Here is a 27,401-nt window from a genome sequence, read left to right as displayed (position 1 = left end):
CTCGCACGCCGTTGTGTAACCGCGGGCCTTTAATCACCGTTTCCCAGCGAGCCGACCCACATTCTGTCCTATAAATAGACGTGGTGCTCCCCCCCCTCGCGGCAACCCAGAGGGCTACTTCCGGGAGGGGACTGACCCCCCAGGGCATGCGGACAGGCCAGGTGGACAGACAGTGGGTGACACGGGCAGAGGACATGGGCGTGCCGCCTCTTACACAACTAGCTGCAAGGAGGCTCTCAGCTTCACAGCCCCCCCCTCCCAGAGTCACTATGGCCCCGCCCCTAGCCCCCCCCCCCCATCTCCCCAGCATTCCAGGCCTACGTCACACTGATCCATGCATCATTATTTTGCTTTTCTACAACCAAAACACCACAGTACTGTAATGTTGGAGGGGGGGGATTCATTCAAGTATTGATAACACCAGAACAGAACCAGGACCTCTTTGATTTTTCTTCCTGTTTTATAATAAACATAATTTCTGCCAGTTGAGTGCTTTATTATTTTAATTCTGCCTAACTCTGTTGACCAACACAAAAAATATACTTTTTACAGTGATTTTACACACAAACATAATTTCTCACAATATGCTGAACAAAATAAAGAGGCGACAGATTTAAATAAAACAATTTACTTCAGAACCCAGACACAATCCAAGGTCACCTATGCACGGGAGTCTTTTCAGTGTCACAAGGACTTTCTTGTCACTGTCACCAACAGTCTCCCAGGTAACCACTCTGTCCAAGCAGCAAACAGCATAGTGAGGGCTGACAGGACACAGTATTCATATCCAGTAAATGTTGACTTCACTGGTCCACGAGTCGCTCTGCCTCATCCCTGCTGCTGGAATCGGCTCTGTCAGCACAGGTGTCTCGGCATCCAGCCTTCCCGAGGGTGCTGTGGTTACAGGATGAAACACACTGATGGGATGGCGATCGCCACGGGGATGGGCTGTTCAGCTTCACGCCCAATGGCATCTCGCTCAGTAAAACGTGTGTAATGTAGGTTTCCAAAATCAGAGTGCCTTCATCTATTGTTGATGATCTCCTCTTTGTCTTACTGTAATATTTGCACGTGGCAAATCACAAGACCCTCCTCCCCCAGACACGAGGATGATGGCTTCCTCTTTAAACAGAATAGCTGTTCACGAGTCAAATGTTAATCACTATTACCTGTGATGACAAATCACAATCCCCCCCCCCTCCCAGACCTTAGCGTTTTCCTGTAAACATGGCTAAGAAGGGGGCGTGGCGAAATCGGTGATAATTGACATGAAGCTCCTCCCCACCATTCTTCACAGACGGGCGCGCACACGCGTACCCGTCCTTCTCTGACTCAGCCGTGAGTGGGCGCAGGCGGCCGTGACTCGCTCTGCCTCATCAGCCCATTCTTAAATAAAGCGCTACTACGGATCAAAAAATGGAAAAAAAACGTATGTATAGTACCTAGCTGAGGATCACCCCCTGTAAGTGCTGTGCTTTTCTGAGGGCTAAATTGCGGTTGAAATTTTCCAAATATCTTGTGACATATATCCCCCAAACCCTCCCCCACAACGGAGATTTCTGTCTGGTGCCGTTTCTCATCTTAGGCTGACAGCACAAACGATCGCAGCTATCTTAGGCTTAAACAAAAGGGCAAATGCATTGCGCAATTTTGTCTTTTCAATTTGATATTTTTATACTTGAGAAATGAGTATGCGTGTCGTTTTTTTATGAAATTATAATGAAAGGGAACGGTATACAAACCTGCTCATTGTGCTACATTGTGCTTGTATTTTATTTAAAAAAAATAAAGAATAAAGTACAAGAAATTCGAATAATTTATTGATTAAATAATTTAGCTCACATTACGAAACAGAATCGTTACCCTTTTAAATATTTCATATATGTGCTTCACTAAATATAAATTTTTCTGCCTGTGGGGAAATAACATAAACGTAAGTAATCAGTCATGATTAGATATTTTAAGAAATAAGATTTGTGTGAACGCGGGTGAATACTACGTGCCTGATTGGAATGATGACATGATTTGTTACGTTACCATTATTATTATACTGTATTTGTAAAATATGCCGTGCTTTCAGTTGATCACCCGCGTGAGGTGAATCAGTGTGCGGGCGTTTATTTCCCTGTGTATGTGCGTATATGGATATGCTTGTATCTAGTATAAATACAGGCACAACGTAAGAGATTTAAATCGTAGCAATCATATAAACGAATAAAGTGAACGCGTTACACAAATCTTTCTATATATTAAACATATGATCGTCGGCCTTCTACATACACATCAGTCGTATAGCTGTAAAGAAACCTTCAAAAGCAGCGGGTTACATCCCGAATTAAGCACTGAGCTATTCACATGCCAACAGTATATAAATGAAGTGCAAGTACTCCATCAAGATGCTTCGTAGCTTCACATCGCTATTCCGAATAGCTCTTCCATTTAGAAAGAGACGCTCAGAGTCCCTAATAATTATCAGAAGGAGGCTGTGGATACAGATCGGTCTGCTTGGGATCGTTGAATCTCAGGCTCCCCTGACCACCACAACCCGGGAGTGGTGCAAGACGGCTCTGTTTTATTTGACACTCTTGTTCTTGGACTTCTTCTTGAATAGAGAATGCTGCTTCTTCTTCAGTTTCTGTTTGCTATGGATGAACAGAAAGACACAGTCCCATAGTAGGTTAAGCATCATGGGATGTTAACAGGCTCGTAGGTTATTTAATAACCGGCTTGACACCACTCTGAAATACCTGCTAGGCTCCTTGTTAGGCTCCTCTGTGGCATCTTTAAAGTCTCTTGAGGTCTCATTCAGGCTGGCTGTTTGCCATTTGACTCTGTCCTGTTGAGCCAAACCCATTGCGCGATCACACACAAGCGATCAGAGCACAGAGCGATCACAGTAAGCCCAGTTCATACCTGTCTGGCTTTTGTCTGCTTGCCGCTGTCCACCTCTGTCAGCTGCATCGTACTCCCATGGACCCGTGTCTCCTTCCACCTCTCTGCAGGGCCAACATGCACACATGAACTCATCCTTCTTGTATATCATGATGCTCCTTCAACTAAATCCTCAGATGCTTCCACAGACTTCCAGTCCATGTTTTTGCTACCAGGAGCTGGGAGGGAGCAGAAAAGTGAACTGTCTGGGGGTCCCCGGTGGCCGGGTTGGGAAACACTGATCTAGGCCAGATGAACTTTAATCATGGATTCTCAGGTGTTATAGTTACCTGTCTGCCTTCATCATGATGCAAGGAACACAGAGGAATCCATTTTAATTCAACAAATGGCATTTGCGTCACCATTTTTGATTTTGATAGAATTTGGCTTGTGACTTACACATAACTTTCATTTTGGGTAGCAAAAAAAGATCATTCAGGGTCTTTTCTTATGAGCTTTAACTCTTACAATAGGATACTTTTGCATAAATCTAAGCTACTGTTTTCAGGGTCAAATTCATCTCTTGTATATAAAACATTTGCCTGTTACGGTCCCCTTTATGAGACAGGCACCCCAAAAATATACAAGTTTGTTTAATGCTGTTTTTGAGCCTCAAAATAAGGTGTGTAGGGGCAGGGTACATTTTTTTCACTTAAAAATTCTTTACCTGCTGTCAAATGAAAAGTTGTTTTGTTATTCAAAAGGTACTTGGAGTTATGAGGCTCTGAACTGAAAGTACACTAGTAAAAATAGCCTAAAGTGAACCTGAAGTCTGCCTAAAGCGTGTAAAGACTTTTGGGCTTTTCAGAAAATTTCTCCTTTGTCTTGCAAGATGAAGTCCGGGGATACCACTGGCCACGTTTGCAGGCCACATAACATCAGATCTTTACTTTTATTGACATGTAGAAGTATTACTGTGATCAAATACATGGAATAACATTTCTTTTCTTGTGATCTTCCGAGCAAATTAAGAAGACAGAAAAGACTCATGTGATGTTCCTGCGCTTCATTCCCATTAGTGACATGCAGGCCAATCAGACTTTACTCTCATCAAAAGTCAGGAACGTGTTCAGATCTTATATGAGTAAAAAAAATAATTTTTCTGGACACTTTATATCACGACATTCTGGGTAGAGTGACTTCAGCACATCCAACAATCAAGTAATTGTCATCGCTTACCCACGTTACTTTTGAGGGCCTCTGATTCGGACATGGACCGCCGCCGAAACGCTGGCAAGAGGAGCTGCTCCCCGGGGGCAAGCCCACTCGACATGGCGCCCCTCCGCTTCTGCCCCGGTCCCTCACTGGCTGACTCAGCAGCACCACACAGACATTGTCCGGACATCAACTCCTGTTCGAACCAGAGACTAATCAAATTTCTGACCTTATTTTTGCCGTCACTGAGGCTCAGAGCTCAGGGTGGTCTTCCCGCCCCCCCCCCCCCCACCTGTCTCTCCTTGTCTCTCAGCTGGTACTGAAGTCCATCTCTCTCTCTCTTCAATTCTCGGTTCCTCGCCTGCAGCCTGGCGATCTCCTCCAGGAGCCTGCAGACCTCATCCAGGTATGACAGCCCAGGGGAGAGCTGGCTCCCGGGGTCGGCCTTCTCACCACATGCCTGGCCGTCCACCTGGGGAAAGACAGAGAGAGACTCTCCAGATGACTCTCTTCCTTCCGGATTCAGTTTTTATTATATTAGTGCTTTTACATTTAGATTTTACATTTTACAGCTTCCATTTTCGTCCAGCTAGATGCTTCACAGGACTGATCCAGCTTCAATGGCACATTAGCAAAAACACTTTTGGGCAGTAAAACACTGAAGGCATTAATGGCATTGCTTACATATATAGGCCATACAACTGTGTATTAACAATTAGTCAACAAAAAAATTGTTGCTATAGCTGAACACCAGTACTTTTAGGTTAAGCAATGCATGTTTTTGCAAGATGTAAAATACCCTTAGAGATTTTAATCAGGAAGCTTTTGGTCCCCAGTTAGAGATCAAGAGGAACTAAGAATTGCAAAATTGTGTAAAACACCCACAATTCTGTAATTCTGTACAAACATGATTTTCAGAAAAAGAAATGAACTTTGAAAGTTAGCATTCAGGACTAGAAAAAACATTAAGATCAAAGGTTGATTTTGCGATGAGTGTTACGTTTGGGAACGTGTCCTACTCATCATGTCTGCTGATAAAAGTAGAGATGATCTGGTTTAAGTCGCCATTTTCCGTCACTGTGTCGAAAACAAAACGGTGCTAAGGGTTAACACTGAAAGAACGTGGTGAGGGTCATAAAGACTTTCTCAAATGCTCATTATCTGCAGTGTCCGTTCTTGCCAGTCTGACCTGAATATTTTGCTATTTTAAAGTTATGGCTAATTTCACACTTGCATCGAACAAGAAGAGTGAGAGAAATAGAGCAAACACACACAGCAGCGTCCTCAGGGTCTACAAAGACCAAGTTGTGGTCGTTTCACACGTCGCTAGCATGCTAACAGCTACTAGCACGCCACAAGCCGCTGATGTGCTGCAAGTTGCTAGCAGGCTACAAGTTACTAGCGCACCACAAATTGCAGACATGCTGCAAGTTGCTAGCACGCTACAAGCTACTGGCAAACAGCTAATGTGCTATAAGCTTCCTTATACAGTACGTAGCTTCCTTATCAGCACCTTGTGGTGCAAACCACAATAACGAAAACAATTAACCAAACCCCAGAAGTAAATGCCAGCAACATTCAGAGAGGTTAAATTTAGAATTATTCAGAAAGCTCTGTTGTTTTGTACTGATGTACTGTATCTGAGTTAATTTAAGTTATTTGAAACATGTCCTTCTATAGAATTAGCAAAGTACTGTTTGCAGCAGCTACGCTAACTGCCTTGCAGAAATCTAGTAGGCGGCTTCCAGTTAGTCAACACCAGTCAGCACGGGTGGTGTTGAGACAGAAGGGCCCACAATGACGTCCCTGGGCCCAGATGACTGAGATACTGCGGGATGTGTGGGTCTTAGAAACATAGCAAATGATGTCGGTCCAATTTTAGGCCACCTGGGAGTCCTAGTTTCACAGGGGCCTGTGGGAGTGATGAAACATTAGCATTGCGTGTCAGCTCCGCCGTGGGCCTTTATAATGCTCCTAACACAGATACTCTATCTATGTCAGCAAAAAAGCTTCATGCAGAAACACAACATATGGATTAATGGGGGATTTTAATTAAACCTGATGCTAATTAAGGAATTTCTGCGATGTCATGGATTTGTCATCAGAATCGGCTTGATCAGGGGATTAATTGTGGCGTTTCTGGCGCTGTGATGCACTGTACATCTTTACACATATTTAAAATTCCTTACCTGTCACACTTCATAATCATATTTTATCGATATTTAAAAAGTCACAGGCTGCATTCAGTAGGGTGATGGCCCTGGGAAAGAACCTTTTTATCCGTCAAGTGTTTCTGCTTCCATTTGACCAGTGTCTTTTCTCAGTAACAGTTTATAAAACCCACAGTGACCACTAAGGATGGGGACCAGGCACACTTTTCTTCCTCACGATTCTTTTTGCCTGGAGGAAATATTCAGTTATTTTGCATCAGTAATATGTTATATATTAATAGTATAGTAATATGTTTTGGAAGCAATAAAGTTGTCATTGCACACTATTTCCTTATGATTTTGTTATGGCAGGCTCCGCCTACCTGCATGCAGGGTAAGTAGCTGAATCTACACTCACCTAAAGGATTATTAGGAACACCATACTAATATGGTGTGTGACCCCCTTTCGCCTTCAGAACTGCCTTAATTCTACGTGGCATTGATTCAACAAGGTGCTGAAAGCATTCTTTAGAAATGTTGGCCCATATTGATAGGATAGCATCTTGCAGTTGATGGAGATTTGTGGGATGCACATCCAGGGCACGAAGCTCCCGTTCCACCACATCCCGAAGATGCTCTATTGGGTTGAGATCTGGTGACTGTTGGGGCCATTGTAGTACAGTGAACTCATTGTCATGTTCAAGAAACCAATTTGAAATGATTCGAGCTTTGTGACATGGTGCATTATCCTCCTGGAAGTAGCCATCAGAGGTTGGGTACATGGTGGTCATAAAGGGATGGACATGGTCAGAAACAATGCTCAGGTAGGCCGTGGCATTTAAACGATGCCCAATTGGCACTAAGGGGCCTAAAGTGTGCCAAGAAAACATCCCCCACACCATTACACCACCAGCAGCAGCCTGCACAGTGGTAACAAGGCATGATGGATCCATGTTCTCATTCTGTTTACGCCAAATTCTGACTCTACCATTTGAATGTCTCAACAGAAATCGAGACTCATCAGACCAGGCAACATTTTTCCAGTCTTCAACTGTCCAATTTTGGTGAGCTCGTGCAAATTGTAGCCTCTTTTTCCTATTTGTAGTGGAGATGAGTGGTACCCGGTGGGGTCTTCTGCTGTTGTAGCCCATCCGCCTCAAGGTTGTGCGTGTTGTGGCTTCACAAATGCTTTGCTGCATACCTCGGTTGTAACGAGTGGTTATTTCAGCCAAAGTTGCTCTTCTATCAGCTTGAATCAGTCGGACCATTCTCCTCTGACATCTAGCATCAACAAGGCATTTTCGCCCACAGGACTGCCGCATACTGGATGTTTTTCCCTTTGCACACCATTCTTTGTAAACCCTAGAAATGGTTGTGCGTGAAAATCCCAGTAACTGAGCAGATTGCGAAATACTCAGACCGGCCCGTCTGGCACCAACAACCATGCCACGCTCAAAATTGCTTAAATCACCTTTCTTTCCCATTCTGACATTCAGTTTGGAGTTCAGGAGATTGTCTTGACCAGGACCACACCCCCAAATGCATTGAAGCAACTGCCATGTGATTGGTTGATTAGATAATTGCATTAATGAGAAATTGAACAGGTGTTCCTAATAATCCTTTAGGTGAGTGTACAACAAGTGCGCAAAAATCTATTTGACCCACGCAAATGACGACCTAAAAAGTGAGGATTTATGCAATTTTCCTCACATGCCCTTTCGGATTTGCCTGTGAACGCATGTGATGTCACCCCAAGCAAAACTGACCTCCTTATATCTATGCAACTCTCTCCCCAGGTATCCGAGAACTGCTGTGACGAATTTTGGAAAGCGATGTGTTTCCATGCATGAGGCATCTGCAGTATCTACAAATCAACTGTTGATTAGTTGGCATGCGAGTCACACACAGACTCCGCCCCCCAATTCCATTCATGCTCCTGAGTTTCAACACCTGGGTAGACTGGTTCTGTTTGAAAGTCAAAAAATGCGGCTGAAAACAAAATAGCATTGATAACCTCGATGACACAACAGTGACTATACAGAATTCTTTTTATCTGCTTGGGTTTAACTCCGTTAGTTTGTAGCGTGCTTCACATCACGACGAAAGATCGCGACTCTTTTTTTTGAAAAAAGTAAGAATATCAGGTCTTCATTATCTTTTAGAACCTAAAATATCATGTTTTCAGACCCTCCTTATAGTTATTACCCCCCATTAGTTATTATTACTAACGGAATGCACTGCCTGTCACTCATAAACGCGGCAGAGCCTACGGCATGCACTGGCAGAAACATTTTCACCTGCAATCTCATGTCTGCCAGTCGTCTTGCTGTGTTCGCAGAGGACAGGAAATGAGATGTAGCTGATTCTACAGCTGAAACCGTAAGTGTGCCTGTTTGTAAATACGTCGCTTTAATGTCATATTGCGTTGCCAGGAAGTCATTGACAGCGTTCAGGTGACATCGGGCTTGTGTTGTCCATCAGATGTTAAAGCATAACAGGTTCCTGACACGTTAGGGTTCCCTGACGTGAAGCGGTAAGCATTTGCCAATGAGATCGACACCGTCCAGCTAGCAGGAGACTGTAAATGACGCTGAGATGTTTATTGTATCTGTAAATAATTGAGGGTGAGAGAGATATTAAAGAGGATGAAGAACGAGCAGCTGGCCTGCAGGAAATGCGAAGTAAGGCGGCCTCACCTCTGACCTGCCCTGGCTTTGCTGGCAGGGCTCAGGGTCCGGCAACTGTGGGACCCTCTCATCCAAACTCTCACCTAACGGGACCTGGGGGGCCATGAGGCTGACGGGCAGCCGAGGCTGACTTCTGGAGCCCCTCTGCTTGGTCCTCTGTAGAGCCAGCTCAACAATGGTCCGCACTCTGTGCCAACCTTCCCGTCCCTTCAGGTTTGGGGGTGATGATAAGGAGGGAGCGAGGGCTGGTGAGGGTGAGGGCAGAGGTGAGGGCGACAGCGGCCCATCTGCCAAGTCGGTATCTTTGCCCAATGAAAAGCTCTGCTCCGAGCCAAGAGGGCTGACCACTGGCTCCTCCACCCCAGAGTCCTCCGACTCCGACTTCAGGAGTACGCCCAGCCTTTCCGCGGCCCTGTCTCCCAGCGTGGAGTCCTGCCCCCCTGAATCAGTATCTTCTGAGTCGTCAATGCTGGAATTCTTCCCTATATAGGCCTCCATAATTTTCCCAAAGTTCCTGTATAAATACATCTCTGTCCTTCTCTCCCACTCTGCGCACCTTGTGTCAATGAGACTCAGTCATTGAGAGGCACGAATGTGCCAAATGACCGTGTGACCATGTGTGCTACTGTATTCACTGTTTATAAGCCCTGCCCACACACCTGCCTAGACCACGCCCCTCACCTCCCTCAAGCTATCAGTCTTCCATTCACCTTGCTCTGCCTTCATCTCATTGTCTCTTGAATTCCTTCCTCTAGTACCAAAACCTCCACAGCCTCCGCATCACATAAATATCCTTTTATGGTCATTCAACCCTCTCAGCTTTACCTGTACTCTCCTGGTCAGGACAGGATGACGTTTGACCCAGTGTCATTTTGTTTTTAAGCCTTGGTACAAGACCTATCGTAGACTGTGATGATAAATCTTTAAATCAATATTACTGTGTACGTGCCATTAATGTGAATCAGCTATAGAATGTCTAAACAAGTAAGCCATGCTGGTTTATCTAAAAGAAGCTACATATTAATAAAAAATAAAGTTAAAAAGTCTCTTTCAGTCTGACAGAATGTGTTTGAAAGGAGAGGCACACCACTGACAGCTTTAAGACCTCAGGTAACAGCATTTTGTCTACAATGTGCCACGTTTCTGCCGAGCCTTATCATTGGGAAGATTGCCGTCTGAGTTTCTGCAGTTATGGGGTGTGCCTCCGGGCCCGCAGAGCTGGATTCCAATCATCCCAGAGGATCACTTCAATTCTTTTGGTCTAACCTACATATGACTGTCTTATGATTCTTACCAGAAGTTGCTCAACATTTACAAACCAGCCACCCTATTGATATGAGCATTTGTTACTTTTTTAGTTAATTGTGTTAACTTTAACTAAATAAATGCAAGATATAACTGGCTGTGAATGTACACACTTTTACCCACTTTTAGGATGGCATGCAGATGTTACAATTTATATGTAATTTTCCAGACAGTGGACAGTGTTGCGATCTCCATGTCTGTGATTGCTGTATTGCTAAGAAGAACGCCCTTTATTCTCTGAGAGGAGCAAAGATGGACTTAAAGTAGGAATGCTGAGAGGAGTCTCAGTCATCTCCTGCCTCAAGCCATCAGTCAGGGTGCATGTCTACATCAGAAGTGGGCGGAGAGTCATCATTTTTGAACTCTTGAACCTAACTTAAACTTGTGCCATTCTGTTTGTGCAGCTCAGCAGATGCCAGTGATCAGAAGGTTGTTGGTTCAAATCCTTGGGTCAACAGAGTGATTTCACTATTAAGTACTTAAGCAAAACCCTTAACCCCTAATTGCTCCAGGTGCTGTTTGACCCTGCTTTCCTAAAAAAGTCTGTCGCTTTGGATAAAAGGGTCTTCTAAAAAAATGTAATGTGTGCCAGGATACCTCTGATCGACCCAGATCTGGAATCTTTCAGCACTTAGTCCAGTTGTCTTTGTAACTCACCCATGAGAATCAGCAGTTCAGAATAACAACATTCCAAGAACAAATGACAAACAAAACAGAAACAAAACCACTGAAGGAAGTGGGTTGATGTTGTTTTACAGTAAGGTCACGGGCTGAGTGGGGACATGCCTCGTTAGTGAGGGGCTGTCATATTATTCACTGAAACTGGGAAGGACATTGTGATGCAAAAGATTGCAAAGATGATGTCATGTTCCGCTGATCAATTGGGTAGAAACAATCTGACCGATATCTCTTTAGAGGGAAAAAGTCATGTTATGCAAGAGTTTTGAAACAAGCCGGTCAGTCAGTAGGAAAGGCGCCGGCCGCAAAGAAAACAAAGAGCGGGAAGCTGACAAACAATGTGAGCTTTGGTGAGAAGCGCAGGAATGTCTCAGAACACATTCCTGCAGTATCGGCGTTTCAATCGTATCCACAAACTCGGAAGAAAGGTATGCCTCTAGGTCCAGAATTACTATCTTGCTAAATAATCTTGTTTCCGCAATTGATACAAATCTGGAAGTTTTGCCAGCAGCTGTTCGCAGTCCATGATCGGCTCCTCGCTACTGACTGAAGAGCAAATTTCCAAAACCCACTGTGTCTGCAGGATGCGTTTTCAAGAAAATCTCTGGGGACTTAGTGAGTTTAGACAGACAATTAGGGAGTCATTGCTGGAAGTGAAGTGACAGAGCATCATGTTCATTTTGTTCTTGTTTTATATGATAATTCACTGTACTGTAAGAACACAAACATACCCACATGCTATGCGTATCCACCAAATGGCTGTACAATGTAACGAAAGGAGAAAACTGGGATTAAACTGGGAATGAGATACTGCTATTCAAGAAATATTACGCATATTAATGATATTGAGGGAGAGATGATGGTGACGTGTGACATGGCGATTAAGTGGCTCAGTAGGTTGCCTCATTTCTCATTCAAATTCCAGCTGCACTGTGTGTCCGTGTGTGAAGTTTGCACGTCCTCATTGTGATGTGTGGGATTCTACCACCAGTCCAGTTAGCATTTTGGAACTGCCCATGATGGGCACCCTGTTATAGCCCAGCATCCCACCCAGAAAGCCTTGCGCCTTGCATCAGTAAAATCACAAGTTTTAACCCCCCACAGACACAGACATTTTTTGCCTCCCCCCCCCTCCATCACTGTGACCTATATAAAGCCATTGAGTGATGGATGGATAGAATTCCCACTGTTACCTAAGTGGCACCTGGGCGCACAGGCGCCCTCTCCTGTTACTGTTGGACATTGCGAAAACACAGCGAATGAGCGGCACACGGAGGGAGTTCAGGAACTGCCGGGACGAGCCCCTGTGCCTGGGGGAGAGGGACCATATGCCTAAAGACGGAAAACGCGGACGCTCCCACGGTCCCTTTCCACACGTTTTCATCAAATCTCCTTAAAAAGGTTCCGATATAACCATAGTTCCTATTAAGCGGCGTCATACATATATTTTTAAATAGCAACGATTGATGTTCATATAAACACTTAAATTCATTGTAGTAGCCTATTGTAAGATCACTGAGAGGAAACAGACACCAAAATAGTTTTCATATATATATTTTTTTGCTTTATTAATTCTTAAAAGCAGGAATACCAAATATACTACCAATTTCATTATCATTTCAACTCACACGTGTGTCATAATACTGCCACCTATTGCCCCTGAACACAATTCAACACAACGTTAGCAATGTCACGGTTAGTTTGGAACGTCTGCAGGAAAAGGACTCGGTTATATATAGCAATTACTGAAATATGTTCTAACTGCAGTTCATTTACACCGCTGTTTTTATTTATATTAATAAATCTAAATCATTTTATCAGGCACAAACTGGCCAAGAGGAAGTTCGAGAATTTCCCATGTGTGATATACGGCCTGTATACCAGGGGGCCCAACCCGTCTGTCGACCTCGGCGTGTTCCCCAGGTCATCGGCAAATTCATGTTGCCAGTTCACACCTGCTTTTTATTAAATTCTGTATAAAAATATCCTGACGTATATATCTATTTCCTATTTACATCGGGAATGCATTATAGGTGGAGACGCATAAAACTTTGTACTATCTACAAATCCACACTCACAGATGCACTTTGGATGTTCCTCGGCTGCTTGGAGTCAGATAACTATCTTCTGCGTACAGTAATATTGGCGTACTTCCAGTTTCACGTTTTGCATTCATAAGGAGTTCTGATACCGGCGTTTTTCTTTTCTTCTTGTTTTCCGCGGCATCTTTGGTTTTAATTTTAACTGATGTAAGAATACACACGTTTTGCTGCATTGCAGCTTACTTTGCAGGCAGAGTATGCTTATGGGACCGTGTCCACTGAGACTGTAGCTTTGAAGACTGTCCAGCAGGGGGCAACAATATGGTGAACAAAATGTTCCAAGTGAAGACAACAGAAAATGCTGCAAAGAGCAATTTATGTATTGCCTCCATTTTTTATAATAAAAATATTATATTATTATATTATATTGTTAAATGAAATCGTTACTCGAAAGTTCTGTACAAAAATCGCTATGCTGACATGCATTTACTCTGTTGGTAACTTTTTATGTTAAAAATAGTAATATCTGAATTAAAGATTTACAAAAATATTATTTTAAAATATTTGTTTGAGCAACAAAATATAATTCGGAAACAGCAGAAGCTGAAATCTATATAAACACTGAATGCATGTTATTCATTTATTATTAAGTGGGTATTTTAAGATTTCATAAGACCCAGTTTTTTTCTGGGAACCAACCAGCAATCAGCTAGTAATGAAAAAACTGTCACCTGAGTCACCTTTAATCTAGCTATTACGGCTGATATTCCCATTGCCCTCCTCGGGGTTGCCTGCCACAGTTTTGTGTGTCATACCATGAGGATGACGATGAGGGAGGGGGATGATGATGATGATGATGATAATGATGAGGAGATTTTCAGAGAGGTTCCCTCTGTCTTCCTTGGTTTGTCTCCATGCATGGGAGGCACACAAACTCGCGTACACACAGACACACAGAGACTCCCTGTCCCTCAGGAAGGTCCCAGACTTTCCCAAGTGTGACTCCACAGTCAGAAATTCTCTCTTTCTTCCATCTTCCCTTGCTCGCATTTCCTCTGGATGGCGATAAGAGGTAATAGGAAATGAAATCTCATACATCACTACAAAACAAAAATTCGATAATTTACATATTATAAAGAGTTAACATAGACTTGTAGTTCAGCGCCTTTGTGAACCCCACCGACAGCGCAGCTGCTATAGTGTTTAGGCATTTATTGCGATGCTTGTCCTAGATGAGCGCATTATTGCTCTCTCAGATGTGCATCTTATCACCGTCATGTGACTACCTTGGCATCTGTGAGCGTCAGTACGTGGTTGGTGATGGAAGAGTTGAACACGGGGAGGTCAAGGGGGATGTGGTCTACAGTGGACTCGTGGGGCATCTGTTAGGACAGAGAGGGTGGTCACACACAACCGTCAGTTATTCGTCACGTGTCGTCAGTGAGCAGTTTGACTCTGAAACGGTGAGGTCAGGGTGTTCGAGATCGATACCCCATCCGTAAAGAACAGCTTCAATAGGGGTCACAGTCAGGACTCACGAGAAGAGGCGGGGCCCTGAAGAGGTATCTGAAGGAGTAGTATAGTAGGTTGAGGCAGGAGGGGGAGTAGAGGTCTGCATAGCGCATCAGCTGGCTGGCGAAGAGCGTCTGACGAGAGCCGTAACGGAGAAGACTGCCCATCCTGCCGTAGCACAGGTCCATCCTGCGGGTCAGGTTCTGCAAACGTACGAGAGCCGCTCACGCTCACGTCCACAGTGACTGAGACAGGTCGATGTGTGTGCGTATGCATGTGCGTAGGGCAGTGTAGTGCACCTTGATCCGCGTCTGGATGATACTGATATCCGGACACTCTGTGCTCCCGCTGTCCAGGTTTCTGGAAACAGAAGGAGACCTCGCTGGAATTGCTGACACACACTCCTACCCCAGCCTCTGCTCCCACCCCCAGACAGGCTGCAAATAGATCCCCTTGATTTCATCTGGGCTGACGCTGGTCACTCACTTGTAGTGCTCAGCCAGGAACAAGTCAAGGGTCTTCAGTTCCTCAAACATTTCTGGTAAAACAGAAGGTCACGTCAGGTCGCCTCTTTCAAGGTCAAATGGATGTCAAATGACCCAGATGCATTTGGCTGATAATAATAATAACTCAATGTCACATTATAACTGTGTAAAGTGGGATGTGTGGTCAGACCTGATGGTCACCTTGTGGTCAGAACATCACAATATCAGTACATAATAAAGGCGCATGGTCAGTCAAGGCAGTCCCTCTGTAGTCATAGTTTCATTACATTCATATAAGTGTGAAGTGAAAAATCAGTCAGGGGTTTGATCTTTGGTCAGAAGGCTCTGTGCTCACAGTGCGGCCGGCGTTACTCACGGCTTTTCTCTGTCCACACCTGCAGCTCCCTCGCCAGCTCAGGGACCACCAGGTACGTCTTCCAGCCCTGCTTCTTCTTCGATTTCAGGATGTCCCCGAAAATGTGGTCTCCCACATATAGGATGTCTTTGCCCTTGACCTCAAGCAGATCACATACGATGTCAGAGGAACCTGGACAGAGAAAGGGGATGAGTGTGTAAAGAGGAACAGAGGACAAAGCACAAGAAGAGGAGGCATGCAGTTTTGTGTATGTGTTTGTTTACAGGTAGCCTTTCTGTCTGTTTGTTTATAATTCGCCTTTCTGTCTGTTTGTTTATAATTAGCCTTTCTGTCTGTTTGTTTATAGGTAGCCTTTCTGTCTGCTTCTTTACAGGTGCTCTGTCTGTTTGTTTACATGTGCTCTTTCTGTCTGTCTGTTTACAGATGACATTTCTGTCTGTTTATAGGTGCTCTTCCTGTCTGTTTACAGGTGGCATTGCTGTCTATTTGTCTACAGGTGCTCTTTCTGTCTGTCTGTTTACAGATGGCATTTCTGTCTGTTTGTTTACAGGTGCTCTTTCTGTCTGTTTACAGGTGGCCTTTCTGTCTGTTTGTTTATAAGTGCTCTTGTCTGTTTACAGGGGGGCTTTCTGTCTTTTTGTTTGCAGATGCTCTTTTGATCCATGTTTGTCCATTCATGGTCTTATTGGGTATACTATAATACTAGAATCTGCTAGGGCAGAGGGCAGTACACCAGAGGGCAGTACACCATAATTATCTGCTTAACATCCTCAGAAAACCTCTGAAGGAGTGCTTGTTGGAACCCAAAGCAGGATATCTACAGTTACATACCTCCAGCGTAGACTGTGCCTGGCTGCAAGTCCCCTGTGTATGTCCCGATTCGTAGCTTTCCTGTTTGCTGTGAGAGCAAGGCAACCATGTTAGCGGACCCAGGGCTTATGGAGATTCTCACTCACTCTCTGTGACAGTCCTTCAGTAGCCTGTTATTGGTTACAGCAGGAGTCTGTAGAGAACTTGTAGGGGGTCCAAAGAAATGTTTACCAAACGAAAGTATTATGTGCTGGCTTGTTAAAGCCTCTCTGGTCCTTAGTTCATAGTTTATAAGTATGAGTGCCATGGGGTTTGTAGCTATGATATATTTTCGCTTCTAGATTCCTGGGTTAGATCACCTGGGTTAGATTACATGTAATATCACCAGGTCATGTTTTTGTGATGATTGGTTTATCTGATCTTAACTAATTAATGGATTTATTTGCTAAATAACTAGTAGTTATAAAATGCAGATCTAACTTACCGCTACATGTTGTCCATCTGAATGTGATTGAATATCGTGTTGAGTCAGTAGTTACTAAAGTCTTACCGTGTCCACCTGCCTGAGCACAGTGCCCTCCGCAAAGAAGAGAGGCTTCTTGGTGTCCACGACAATAAGGTCGAAGAAGGTTGTCCAGTCGTGCTGTGTGAGGGACAACAAGCAATGTGAGAAGGTATGATTTGCTAAAGGGGAAAGACGAATGTGAGAAGGTCACGAGAGATAGAGGGAAGGAGAGAGGAACAGAAGAATGAGAGAAAGACAGGAACTGAAGAAGGCGAGAAAAGAGTGACTGATGAAGCAGAGGAATGAAGAAATGATCTTTGTCTTACCTTGGGACCATGAGGGTAATCAAACAAGTAGCTCATGATAGCCTGCGAGGAATTTCACAACACAGAACATTAGATCCACTTTGGTTCATAATGTCAGAGGGAATAAATCCATGTTTTTGACGGAGCTGTGATCCATCCATAAACAACCTGGATGTATGTTCAAATCATGCTGCTGTTACACAGGAGAGCCACCAGAGGGCAGTACACTTCACACAGGTCCGTACAAACCGGCAGCAATGGAAACCCACATCTCATTTCCCCTTTAAGCCAAAATAGCCTTTGCTATTTTTGTTGCCGTACCATGTCATGTTTTTGTTGTTTGCATAGACATGCTCGTTACTGTCCTAAATCAGAGACAGTGTGCGTATAGAGAAGCATGTGCATAACAGAAGCCCACCTCTGTGTAGTTGTAGTCGCTGTTGGTGGCCAGGAACATTTTGGCCACCTCCTTCATGCGGCTGAGGAGGAGCGGGAGGCGGGGCTATAGGAGACAGGTCACATGGTTCTCATTTCTGCTAGTCTACACTATAGTCCTACTTCAGATCTGCCCCACAATGCAGGCCTCTTTAATGCTGAGGATCAAGCAGGGCTCTGTCTGGCAGTTATTCCTCTACCCCCCCACAATGCAGGCCTCTTCAATGCTGAGGATCAAGCAGGGCTCTGTCCTCTGCTCTCTTTCATCTCCAACCCAGCTCACAATAGAAGGCAAGCTGTCTGCATGCTGTCACTCACATCTTTCACCACGTACTTCTCCAGGTTCTTCAGGGTCTTCTCCTTAAGGCTGCCCTGCAAGGCGAGATGAACATTTACCCGACGCAGACCACCCATCATTAAAGGCTGGACATTAACAGACTCTGCGTGACTTTCCATTACACAAGCAGGAAATAAAGAATTCGGCTTTTCAATCTCGGTGAAGGACATGATGAAAGGAAATTTTAAAAGTGTCAGACCCATAATTTCCCATTTTCGTATGTTTAAAGGGTCGGCCATTTTGAAGTCTGTATTCCACGTGACCCGGACAGAATCACTTGCTTACCGATTCATGGACATAGTCCATAGCTTCCCGCACATCTTGGAACATGCTTCGGAAAGACATGAACAGGTCGCCGTGCTGAAAGCCCTTCTGCAGACTCGAGAGAGAAAGACACAGATGGAAGGGTCATGGATGATGTGGGACGTGTGGGAAGCCGCCTAGGACGAGGAGAAGGATCTTACTTGGTGTATCTGGTAGATCTGGTGAAAAAGTCAACAAGGCAAGAATACAGGTAGGTTTCTGAAAAAAAGAGAAAACATGATGCGAAAAAGCATTGCAGCCTCGCCATTGCGGATCAGGCACATAGGGGGCGCTGACGGGGCAAACATCTGCCATTGACTAATGCTTCATGTATTTGTGACTTTGCAGTGTGAGAACTTTTCTACAGCCTTCAGGAGATGCTAATTATTGTGAACTAATTATTGAAGCAGACAGAACACTTCCCTGAAGGAATTACACATTGGGAGAGGACAGAACCTTCCTATAACAAGACACACTTTCACTACCTAAAAAAATAAATTCTCTCTTTGAGGTCCCCCATCGCAAATACTTTAACATTGACCACTGCATTGTTTTTGTCATATTCCAAGTGCCATATACCTATTTCTTTACTTGTTAAGGCTGTTATGTTAAACCAATGTGTCTCAGTAACACACTGAGGAAGCAGAATACAGATGTTTCCAATTAAATAAAGAATGTATGTTTCACAGGAAAGAAGGCTACCTGAGAGGTTGAAGAGGGTGTTGAGGATGTAGTAGCGATCAGTGTTGTCTTTGCGAATAAACCTGCTAGGGTAATACTCCTGCATCTCTGACCTGGGAATGGAGGAACAGAGAGTGAGAGCCAAGCCAGTTATGTCTAGTGATGATCACAAATGCTCGGCACCCACAGAACATTCTTGGAGTGACTCTAAATAAATGATGTCCTTCTCACCTGATCAAACACGTCACATGACCTGTGAAAGAACACTGAACACTGCAGATGGATATCTGGACTTTCATAGTAACATGAGCACGGAAAGCCCATGATGGACAAATCTTCCTGTCACTAGCTGGAATGCTGGGGCTTCTCATACCTGGGGGGAGCAAACCGATGGTGACCCAGATCCGGTCCTCTCCTCAAATCCTGGGATATGAGGTAATGGGCCATTTTCCATCAGAACCGAGCCAAAGGCTCTGGGTTCAGGCTGCGATTCCACTTGGGGAACTGCCTCTTAAGACCTGGAAAGCTGGGAGCTTTCATCATTCCAGATATAGGATGAAGAAGAGGTTCCGAAAACATGCCTGAGATTTACGGATCAGGTGGAAGGTGGGTAAAAACAGAGAATCTGGCTTCTTAGATAATTTCCTCACTCATGCAGAAAGAGAGAGAGCGACACAAACACAAGCTGCTGGATCTCCGGTCCAAAGCCCTTTCACCAGGTGTAGAATATAAATACACATTACTGCTCCCAGGCTGGTCGTCTCATCTGTTGTAGTTCAAGGGGATACTTGTGGCCGTAATACAGACCTGCTATTTTGGTCCCTTGTATATTTTTTTAACATAGAAAAACCAACTCAAATACTCATTGCTTCATCAATGTCTGCTTGAAAACACTGTCTGCATCTGACATGACATGCCTGCATGTGCTCGCCACTGCCAAAGCAAAGAGATATAAAAAATGGAAAAGTTTCTCTGACCTAACTGCTCTCCATATTATGTCTTGTCAACATTTCCTGACTAGATAAAAGAAAGTTCCAGATCGGTTATGGAGCAATGAATCATCATTCTCATAGAAACCCTCTGAAGACCTCAAAGAAGCATCTCCATTATTGCTTTCCTATTGCAAATATGTCATAATTAATTGTCATTTTGGGTCCTTGCTTCACTAGTGTTGGCTAGCCTTTGTCAACATCTCTGGCATGTAACAGCTTGTTAGTATTAAGCCGTACGACTTGCCAAAATCGCTGTCAGCGCATGAATGCTGTGGGTTTGAAGTCATACCTGATGGTATTAGGAGTCAGCATAACCATTCTAAAATTAACTCATAATTAACATCATTACAACATCACAACACACGCATTAGCCCTTGGGACAAAAGTATTAGCGCATGAGATCTGCAAAACTTGTAATAATTGGATTATTTAGCAATTAAATCACGTGGCAGTTTTTGTGATACTATAATTTTTATTGCAGTATTTGTTAGGAAATATTTTTAAATTAGCATTTCATACTGGACACACATTGCTTTCTGTGCTGTTCGTCTCCAGCTGCAAGCTGAGACTTGGTCATGTGCCTGTCAGGCACCAATCGTACGCTGCCATTTTACGGTATCACCTCACCCTCGGAGGAAGCTGAAGCCATGGGCGCACACCAGGATGTTACCATGGGAGTCCACCTTCAGTAAGTTGCCAAACATGGTGTCAAACACTAGGCCTCTGGGGGGGGGGGGGAGATAGTGATCTATAAGCTGTCAACAGTCAACACACTGTAGCAATGGTGTGAATAGCTATTTGAAAAAAATATGACAAATATATAATTGAGTCTGCATAAGATTGCTGTCATAGGGTAAAGGAAAACATCTCTTTATTATGTGCTTGTCTTTACTGGTTCATCAGCAAAAAATCATGTAAATGGTGGTAAAACAGAGGCAGAGCCCTGTCCTGCAGGGGGCGCTCACCGTGTGGGATAACTGGGGTCATATGTGTACTGCAGCAGCTCATGTGGGTAGCCTATGGACACCAGCCTGTCCCTCAGCAGCTCGAAGCCCATCGCCTCATAGTCCGGGGACTTGTACTCTGCAGTGGATACATGGGCTGTCAGCGAGGCCAGAGGGATCTATAGATACATTAGTTCATGCAACTGGGTCGCAGTGCTCTACAGCCTGTGGGGGGGGGGGGGGGGTCATGGCCTTAAGGCTGGGATTTAAACCACCCCCCAACAGTACAAACTTGTACTATAAACTACAGAATTCAAAGGAAATTAACAAGAACATTGGGAATGGCACACACACACACTCACACAAACACACACACACACACACAGTCTGCATATTCATGTCTTTGTGGGGACTCTCCATTCATTTCTATGGGCATAATCCTAATCCTACCTATGACACCCTTAACCCCTACCCAGCAAACAAAATGCAAGACTGAAAAAAAAGTCCCCACAAGGTAAAAAGTTTTTATCACATCTGGTCCCCACAATATAATATTTACAAAGACACACCAACACACACACACACGCAGACGCAAAGTATATTATGACTGATTACCATGGAAATAAAAAGCAACCATTTTACCAATAGAGACAGTCATTCATTTTACAAAATAGAACAGCATAATTAAGGCTCTCATAACAGGCCTGCACTCACGGGCCAAGGTGTAATCCATGTCAAAGCCGAAACATTTCACATTCTCCAGCGCCAGGCTCCGGTTGACAAAAATACTGAAAGAGTGAACAGAATGAAGCATATTATGCATTCAAAGCTGTATGGCAGAGAAGCTCCCGGGACAGTCTGGCTGATTAAACCGGCTGCATAAGCGTCCAGATCACGTTCTGTGTTTAAGCTTATAATGAAGTAGAGCTTTTCAGTATCATAGCATCACAGCTACCTTCATTAGTGCCGGAAAAGGCCTCAGTAAATAATCCCTTTGCAATGATTCAATTAAAAGCTCTGCAAAGATTTTATCTATGTTTCTGTGGTTAGCACACCCCTGGGACCAGGGTTCGAGCCTCCGCCATGACTCGTGTGTGTGGAGTTTGCATGTTCTCCCTGTGTTGCTGTGGAGTTTCCTCGGGGTGCTCCGCTTTTCCCGCACAGTCCAAAAACAGGCTAACTGGAGGTACCAAATCATGTGTGTGTGAATAGTGTGTGAGTATGTCCTGCGATGTGTGTGAGTGTGTCCTGTGATGTGAGTGTGTCCTGCGATGTGTGTGAGTGTGTCCTGTGATGTGAGTGTGTCCTGCGATGTGTGTGAGTGTGCCCTGTGATGTGAGTGTGTCCTGCGATGTGTGTGAGTGTGTCCTGTGATGTGAGTGTGTCCTGCGATGTGTGTGAGTGTGCCCTGTGATGTGAGTGTGTCCTGCGATGTGTGTGAGTGTGTCCTGTGATGTGAATGTGTCCTGCGATGTGTGTGAGTGTGTCCTGTGATGTGAGTGTGTCCTGCGATGTGTGTGAGTGTGTCCTGCGATGTGTGTGAGTGTGCCCTGCGATGTGAGTGTGTGAGTGTGTCCTGCGATGTGTGTGAGTGTGTCCTGCGATGTGTGTGAGTGTGCCCTGCGATGTGAGTGTGTGAGTGTGTCCTGCGATGTGAGTGTGTGAGTGTGTCCTGCGATGTGAGTGTGTGAGTGTGTCCTGCGATGTGTGTGAGTGTGCCCTGCGATGTGTGTGAGTGTGCCCTGCGATGTGTGTGAGTGTGTCCTGCGATGTGAGTGTGTGAGTGTGTCCTGCGATGTGTGTGAGTGTGCCCTACGATGTGTGTGAGTGTGTCCTGCGATGTGAGTGTGTGAGTGTGTCCTGCGATGTGAGTGTGTGTGTGTCCTGCGATGTGAGTGTGTGAGTGTGTCCTGCGATGTGTGTGAGTGTGCCCTGCGATGTGAGTGTGTGAGTGTGTCCTGCGATGTGTGTGTGAGTGTGTACTGCGATGTGAGTGTGTGAGTGTGTCCTGCGATGTGTGTGAGTGTGCCCTGCGATGTGTGTGTGTGCCCTGCGATGTGAGTGTGTGAGTGTGTCCTGCGATGTGAGTGTGTGAGTGTATCCTGCGATGTGAGTGTGTGAGTGTGTCGTGCGATGTGAGTATGTTCCCTGCCTTGTGCCTGCAGTCTCTGGGATAGGCTCTGGACCCCCGTCGACACTGAATAGGCTAGGCAGTTACAGAAGATGGATGGATGGATGGATGGATGGATGGATGTATGGACGGATGGATGGACGGCGGCCACTGACGCAGTGGGAGGCCAGAGCCCTGAAGGCCTCTCTGCTTGTGGATCCCTCGGCTGGCCCACCCCTGCTCCCCCCAATACACTGAGTACTGTGAGACGCTAACAGCTAATTAGCTGGTAGTTAATTACTATGTCAGTTAGCATGCAGCTGTTTGTCCAGAGGTGGTGCATCATATGGACGCATAACCTGAATGTCCAAACCAGGGATCTAGTTCTCATTAATGCAGAGCAGCCAATTAGAACCGTCCCAGAAAAATACCCAGGTATATATATTAGTCAGAATTTGCAAATTGCTTGTAATAAAGTTGTCAGGTAATTAAATAAATGTATATCAATAGTATGAGTGCGATACGTTGCATAACCACAATTAGCAGGAGTTATCTCTAGTTACACAGTACAGCCTGGTCCTTTATTAACTGGTATTTACAGCCGAATTATTCACATAGATTTCAGCAGTTATTTCCACTTTTGCCCTCTGACACTGCACCAGGGCGTCACGCATTATTCCAGCTCCAGCACCAGAGGTGAGGCTCATGTAATGTAGCAGTGCCTTCAACATCATCTGACAGAAGCGTTTCAGTGGGAGGAGCCCATGCAGGGGCGGGGTTTCCCATGTGACAGGCAGGGGCGGGGTTAGTGCCCTCAGCCACGTACTCTGCAGTGGGTATCTATCGCATCTTGACAGCGAGCCCTGGCTTTATCACACCCTCCCCATATGCACAGAGCCATTCGCGTTGTCACGTTAACACAGAGGGGGGGGGGAGTGGGGGTGGGAGTAAGTCAATTTGAGATTTGGAACATGCTCTATCAGCAGCTCCATTGAGAATAATCCACCATGCTGCAGTCTGCCTCCGTTTCCGTGCCAACTGAAAACGTCTGAGAGGTCACAGACCGTCTCGCCCTAAGGAAACTTTCTTGCTTTAGGTACAGAAAGAAAATCATGGAGGTGGGGGGGGGGGGGGGGGTGGGAACTGATCCAGCTAGTGCCGCATGTCCGCTCTGTTTCCGCGACAATAACATGAACCCGTGAAGATGCCCATGGTTCTGAAACGACCCCCACCCCACTGCACAGGTGGTGAACCGGGGGCCACACTGATGATCATCTGCTGTCTGTGCACTGTGGGGGGAGGAAGCAGGAGAATAGAGACACTCTGGAGAAGATCTTGTGGACCTGCAGGTCAGATTGGAACACACGCAAACTGCTATAACGTCTATAAAAACGTCATGGCGTGCAGTTTAACATTAGACAGAGGGCAGAGGTCAGCTTGGTCAAACTGCAAGTTAAACTACATCCCTACCAAGCCCCCGGGAAGCAGAATGTCTACCAGCAGGAAATCCATATTCCATATGATCTGTCCAGTCCAGTGGGACCTCTGAGAATTTATTATTAAACTATTTCCAAAAGTGTCGGGATCCAAATTTCCCATGATCAAGTCCCATGGGACATGCATTCCTTTAGGCTTAAGGTCCAATATTCCGAGATTCCAAATTTGTGTCAGAATTTAAAATATCCTACATAATAGTCAAAGTATCTTTTATTGTCAGCTTCAGATATGTGATGTGTGGAGTTGGTCATAGTGCAAATGAAAATAAGTAATAAAGAGAATTTAAATACTAAAACATAAAAGGCATGAAGACATAAAGACAGACAGAAGATTGTTCAAAGTGGTGCAGTAGTTTGGCATTGAAGCAGAATGTACAATAAATAAACAGATTTGCACACCGGGCCTTTTAACAGACCCAAACTTATGCTGGGGGGGAGGGGGCAGACAATTCAGCGGTCAAATAAACTGTTTTTAAAAGTCCTGGCTTCGAGGCTACAGAACCTCCCAGCAGACAGCAGTGGGCTGTGGGAGAGACGCGATGGGTCCCTGATGATGCAGTGAGCTAAGGAACACCCTGTTTTTGTTTGAAATAAATATATGATTGTAGTTTGCATCCTACCAGCATGAAAGTGTGTAATAAGAACCAAAGTATCACTTTGTGATAAATAACTAAGATAGTAGGACTTCTGTGTTCTACATGGGGATTGTGTACTTGCCATGTCTTGAACTCGTACATAAAATGCACTTTTTTTTTTTTTTAGACGAGCTCCTCAATTTTCAAGCTCAGTGTTCAAAGATGTTTTAGTTTATTGCAAACTGAGGTGGGACCTAAATTTAAAATTTTACATACCTCATCTTTCTTCATGCAAGATATTCTAAAGGTTCTGCATATATTTGTAATGATTCAGAATTATGAAAATGAATAATGAAAGTGTTTTTGCCCCAGCTAACTCGGGTCTGACTCTATCCTATGCACCTATCACATACCACATAAGCACCTATCAATACCTCAAAGGTAAAGTCTGCCCCTCTCCAACCACTCCAATCTCCCTGCCCCCCCCCCACCCGGTCAATACTGTTCAGCTTATTTAATGATTTACAAGATGGTGGCCACATGGTCTGACACACACCTGGGCAGTACACACAGCAGCAGGAACCAGCCCCCCCAACAAGGGACTCCTGGGGTGTTCATTTACTGCCATCCAGCATAAAACAGCGTAATTTCCATCCATCCATCCTCTACCCATTCCATCCATCCTAGCGTGGTCTGGGGTGCCAGTTCATTGCAGGGCACATACTGTACATGCAAGCCGCACAGGCAGGCAGACATAGGGGGCAGGTGCCCAGGGGTGCGAGGCAGTGCACCATGCCATGACACTATGCCATGGGCCTTATAACATCAGCGTTATCCCACACAGAGTGTCTGGCACAGCTCTGGTCAGAACCACAATATTGCAATTTCCATTATATCAAAGTACCAGCTAATTTTTATAGAAAATTATTTAGGTTGCTTGTTCTACTACCAAAAACTCATAAAAATACACACTCAGCCTAATGAATATTTATCAGAGAGGCCAGCCTGATGTAACAGAATGCAGCACTCGCAGTCCAAACAAAAGCATCTAATGTGTCCCAGACACATACAGATGTATGTAATTTTAATTATCCAGCCATCCACCTTCTAACCCCTTATCTGCAGGGGAGAACCTAGAAATTCTGGGCCCACAAACAAAAAGTCACCTTGCCCCCCTCCCCCCCATATTATAAAATCTTACGTATTCCCGGGCCCCACTTCAGTGGCGCGCCCGTTGAATCTGCCATGGTATCCATGCCCCTATTATCCTGGACACATTCGCAGGGTATGTTTAATCAATGCGGCAAAAATAAAATTTTATATAATTTTTCTCTTGTAAACTACAACACAGGAACACAGGCAGAAAATACAACACAATCTTCTTGTACGCTGTGAATATTTCAAAAGTCACAGGATCTGCATCGGATTTATTAAATTATTAACTAATCTCATTTAAACGTCCATTAAACACGAGATTCACCTTATCTTCGGCCAGCAAGCTCCACGTCAAATCATAAATTTATTTGCCCTGGCACTTGTTAGACGATAGGTCTTTATTCTCAGTGCAAGGGGTCAGATTTTAGTTCATGAGTTCAGAGAGTTCAAAGTTAGAATCAAGATCGCCAAACACGAATTATGTCATGACGCAAAGATTACCATTCGAGGCGCTTATTTTATTTCGAGCGTATGAAATAACGCCTATATGATGCTTTTTGCTCATGTTCGTTGAGCAATAAAACGTGTTAATCATGTGGTGCTACTAACTTCACTCGGAAACAAAGTTTATTTAGTGGAATCATTGCACGGCTCTGAAAACAGAATAATGACAGCAAATAGTAACTGATTAAATCAGTTACTATTTGCCAAAGCCAGTGCTGATCAATTGGTGTATGTAACCGCATAAATTAAATATGCGGGGTACTGTTTTTAATATATAGGTAGGGACAAAATCAAAAGATTGTCCCAAATCAGGCGGTGCAGATGTAGACCGTGGGAATCTTTTGTAAATGATGATAATGAATGGCAGGTATTCTTAATGCGTGTCACTGAATGGGGCGCTCCAGTAGCGGCGATCTTTCCTAATTCCCGCTGCATCGGACTCCTCACCTGTGCTGGTAATCCCTCTTCAGCGAACCAGTCTTGGGATCCGATGGCAGCGGCATGCGAACCGACTCGCCGGTATCTTCGCCGGTTTCGGTGGAAATGCTCCCCATGTCGAAACCTTCCCCCTTTCTCACGACCTCTCGTCTCCTCCTGTTCACAACCGCGGTCCAAACTGCAGGGTCTCGGGGGTTTATATGAGATAAGAGGGCTGCGCCAGGACAAAAGTGAATTACGTCCCCTCTTGTTTGGCTTTCGTATGTAAACAACTCCTCCCCAAGTGCGGTGTGGACTGGACGTGTCGAAAAGCGGCGAGGGTGTGGACCCTATGATGGCTTATTTTGGATGGAGTCGGTGCGCGGATCCGCGTTACACGCAGAGATTATGTTATCAGGAATGCGCACACACGAAGGGGGACACGGACAGCCGAAGCAAACGCACGTTCTCCGGGCATCCTGGCTTCTGCTTATCGGGACGCAAGCAAGTC

At 44.8% G+C, this 27,401-nt stretch overlaps 2 protein-coding genes across 3 annotated transcripts; both read right to left on the bottom strand.

Annotated features, from left to right (window-relative positions):
* Positions 1-1,746: 1,746 nt before the first annotated feature.
* LOC111849910 (uncharacterized) lies at positions 1,747-9,845 on the bottom strand. Its single transcript, XM_023823215.2, has 6 exons — positions 8,933-9,845; positions 4,379-4,558; positions 4,111-4,282; positions 2,914-2,996; positions 2,748-2,836; positions 1,747-2,642 (listed from the first exon to the last, which is right to left on the bottom strand). Exons 1-6 carry the CDS (start codon positions 9,449-9,451, stop codon positions 2,573-2,575), a joined length of 1,113 nt encoding a protein of 370 aa, XP_023678983.1. The 5' UTR covers positions 9,452-9,845; the 3' UTR covers positions 1,747-2,572.
* Positions 9,846-12,444: 2,599 nt separating this feature from the next.
* nt5c2l1 (5'-nucleotidase, cytosolic II, like 1) lies at positions 12,445-27,234 on the bottom strand. 2 transcript variants are annotated; one of them, XM_023823212.2, is made up of 18 exons: positions 26,921-27,233; positions 21,348-21,421; positions 20,655-20,772; positions 20,317-20,412; positions 18,719-18,810; positions 18,178-18,235; positions 17,999-18,092; positions 17,695-17,748; positions 17,360-17,443; positions 16,963-17,004; positions 16,682-16,774; positions 16,153-16,219; positions 15,322-15,492; positions 14,947-14,998; positions 14,760-14,820; positions 14,487-14,663; positions 14,235-14,330; positions 12,445-14,003 (listed from the first exon to the last, which is right to left on the bottom strand). In XM_023823212.2, exons 1-18 carry the CDS (start codon positions 27,025-27,027, stop codon positions 13,959-13,961), a joined length of 1,581 nt encoding a protein of 526 aa, XP_023678980.1. In that variant the 5' UTR covers positions 27,028-27,233; the 3' UTR covers positions 12,445-13,958. The 2 variants fall into 2 exon arrangements, with proteins under 2 accessions (XP_023678980.1, XP_023678981.1); XM_023823213.2 differs by lacking the exons at positions 20,317-20,412; positions 20,655-20,772; positions 21,348-21,421 and having other exon boundaries at positions 26,921-27,234.
* Positions 27,235-27,401: the final 167 nt, after the last annotated feature.

The sequence above is a fragment of the Paramormyrops kingsleyae genome, chromosome 7 (genome assembly GCF_048594095.1).
Source record: "Paramormyrops kingsleyae isolate MSU_618 chromosome 7, PKINGS_0.4, whole genome shotgun sequence".
NCBI lineage: Eukaryota > Metazoa > Chordata > Actinopteri > Osteoglossiformes > Mormyridae > Paramormyrops > Paramormyrops kingsleyae.
This window is presented reverse-complemented; position numbering and strand designations above follow the sequence as displayed.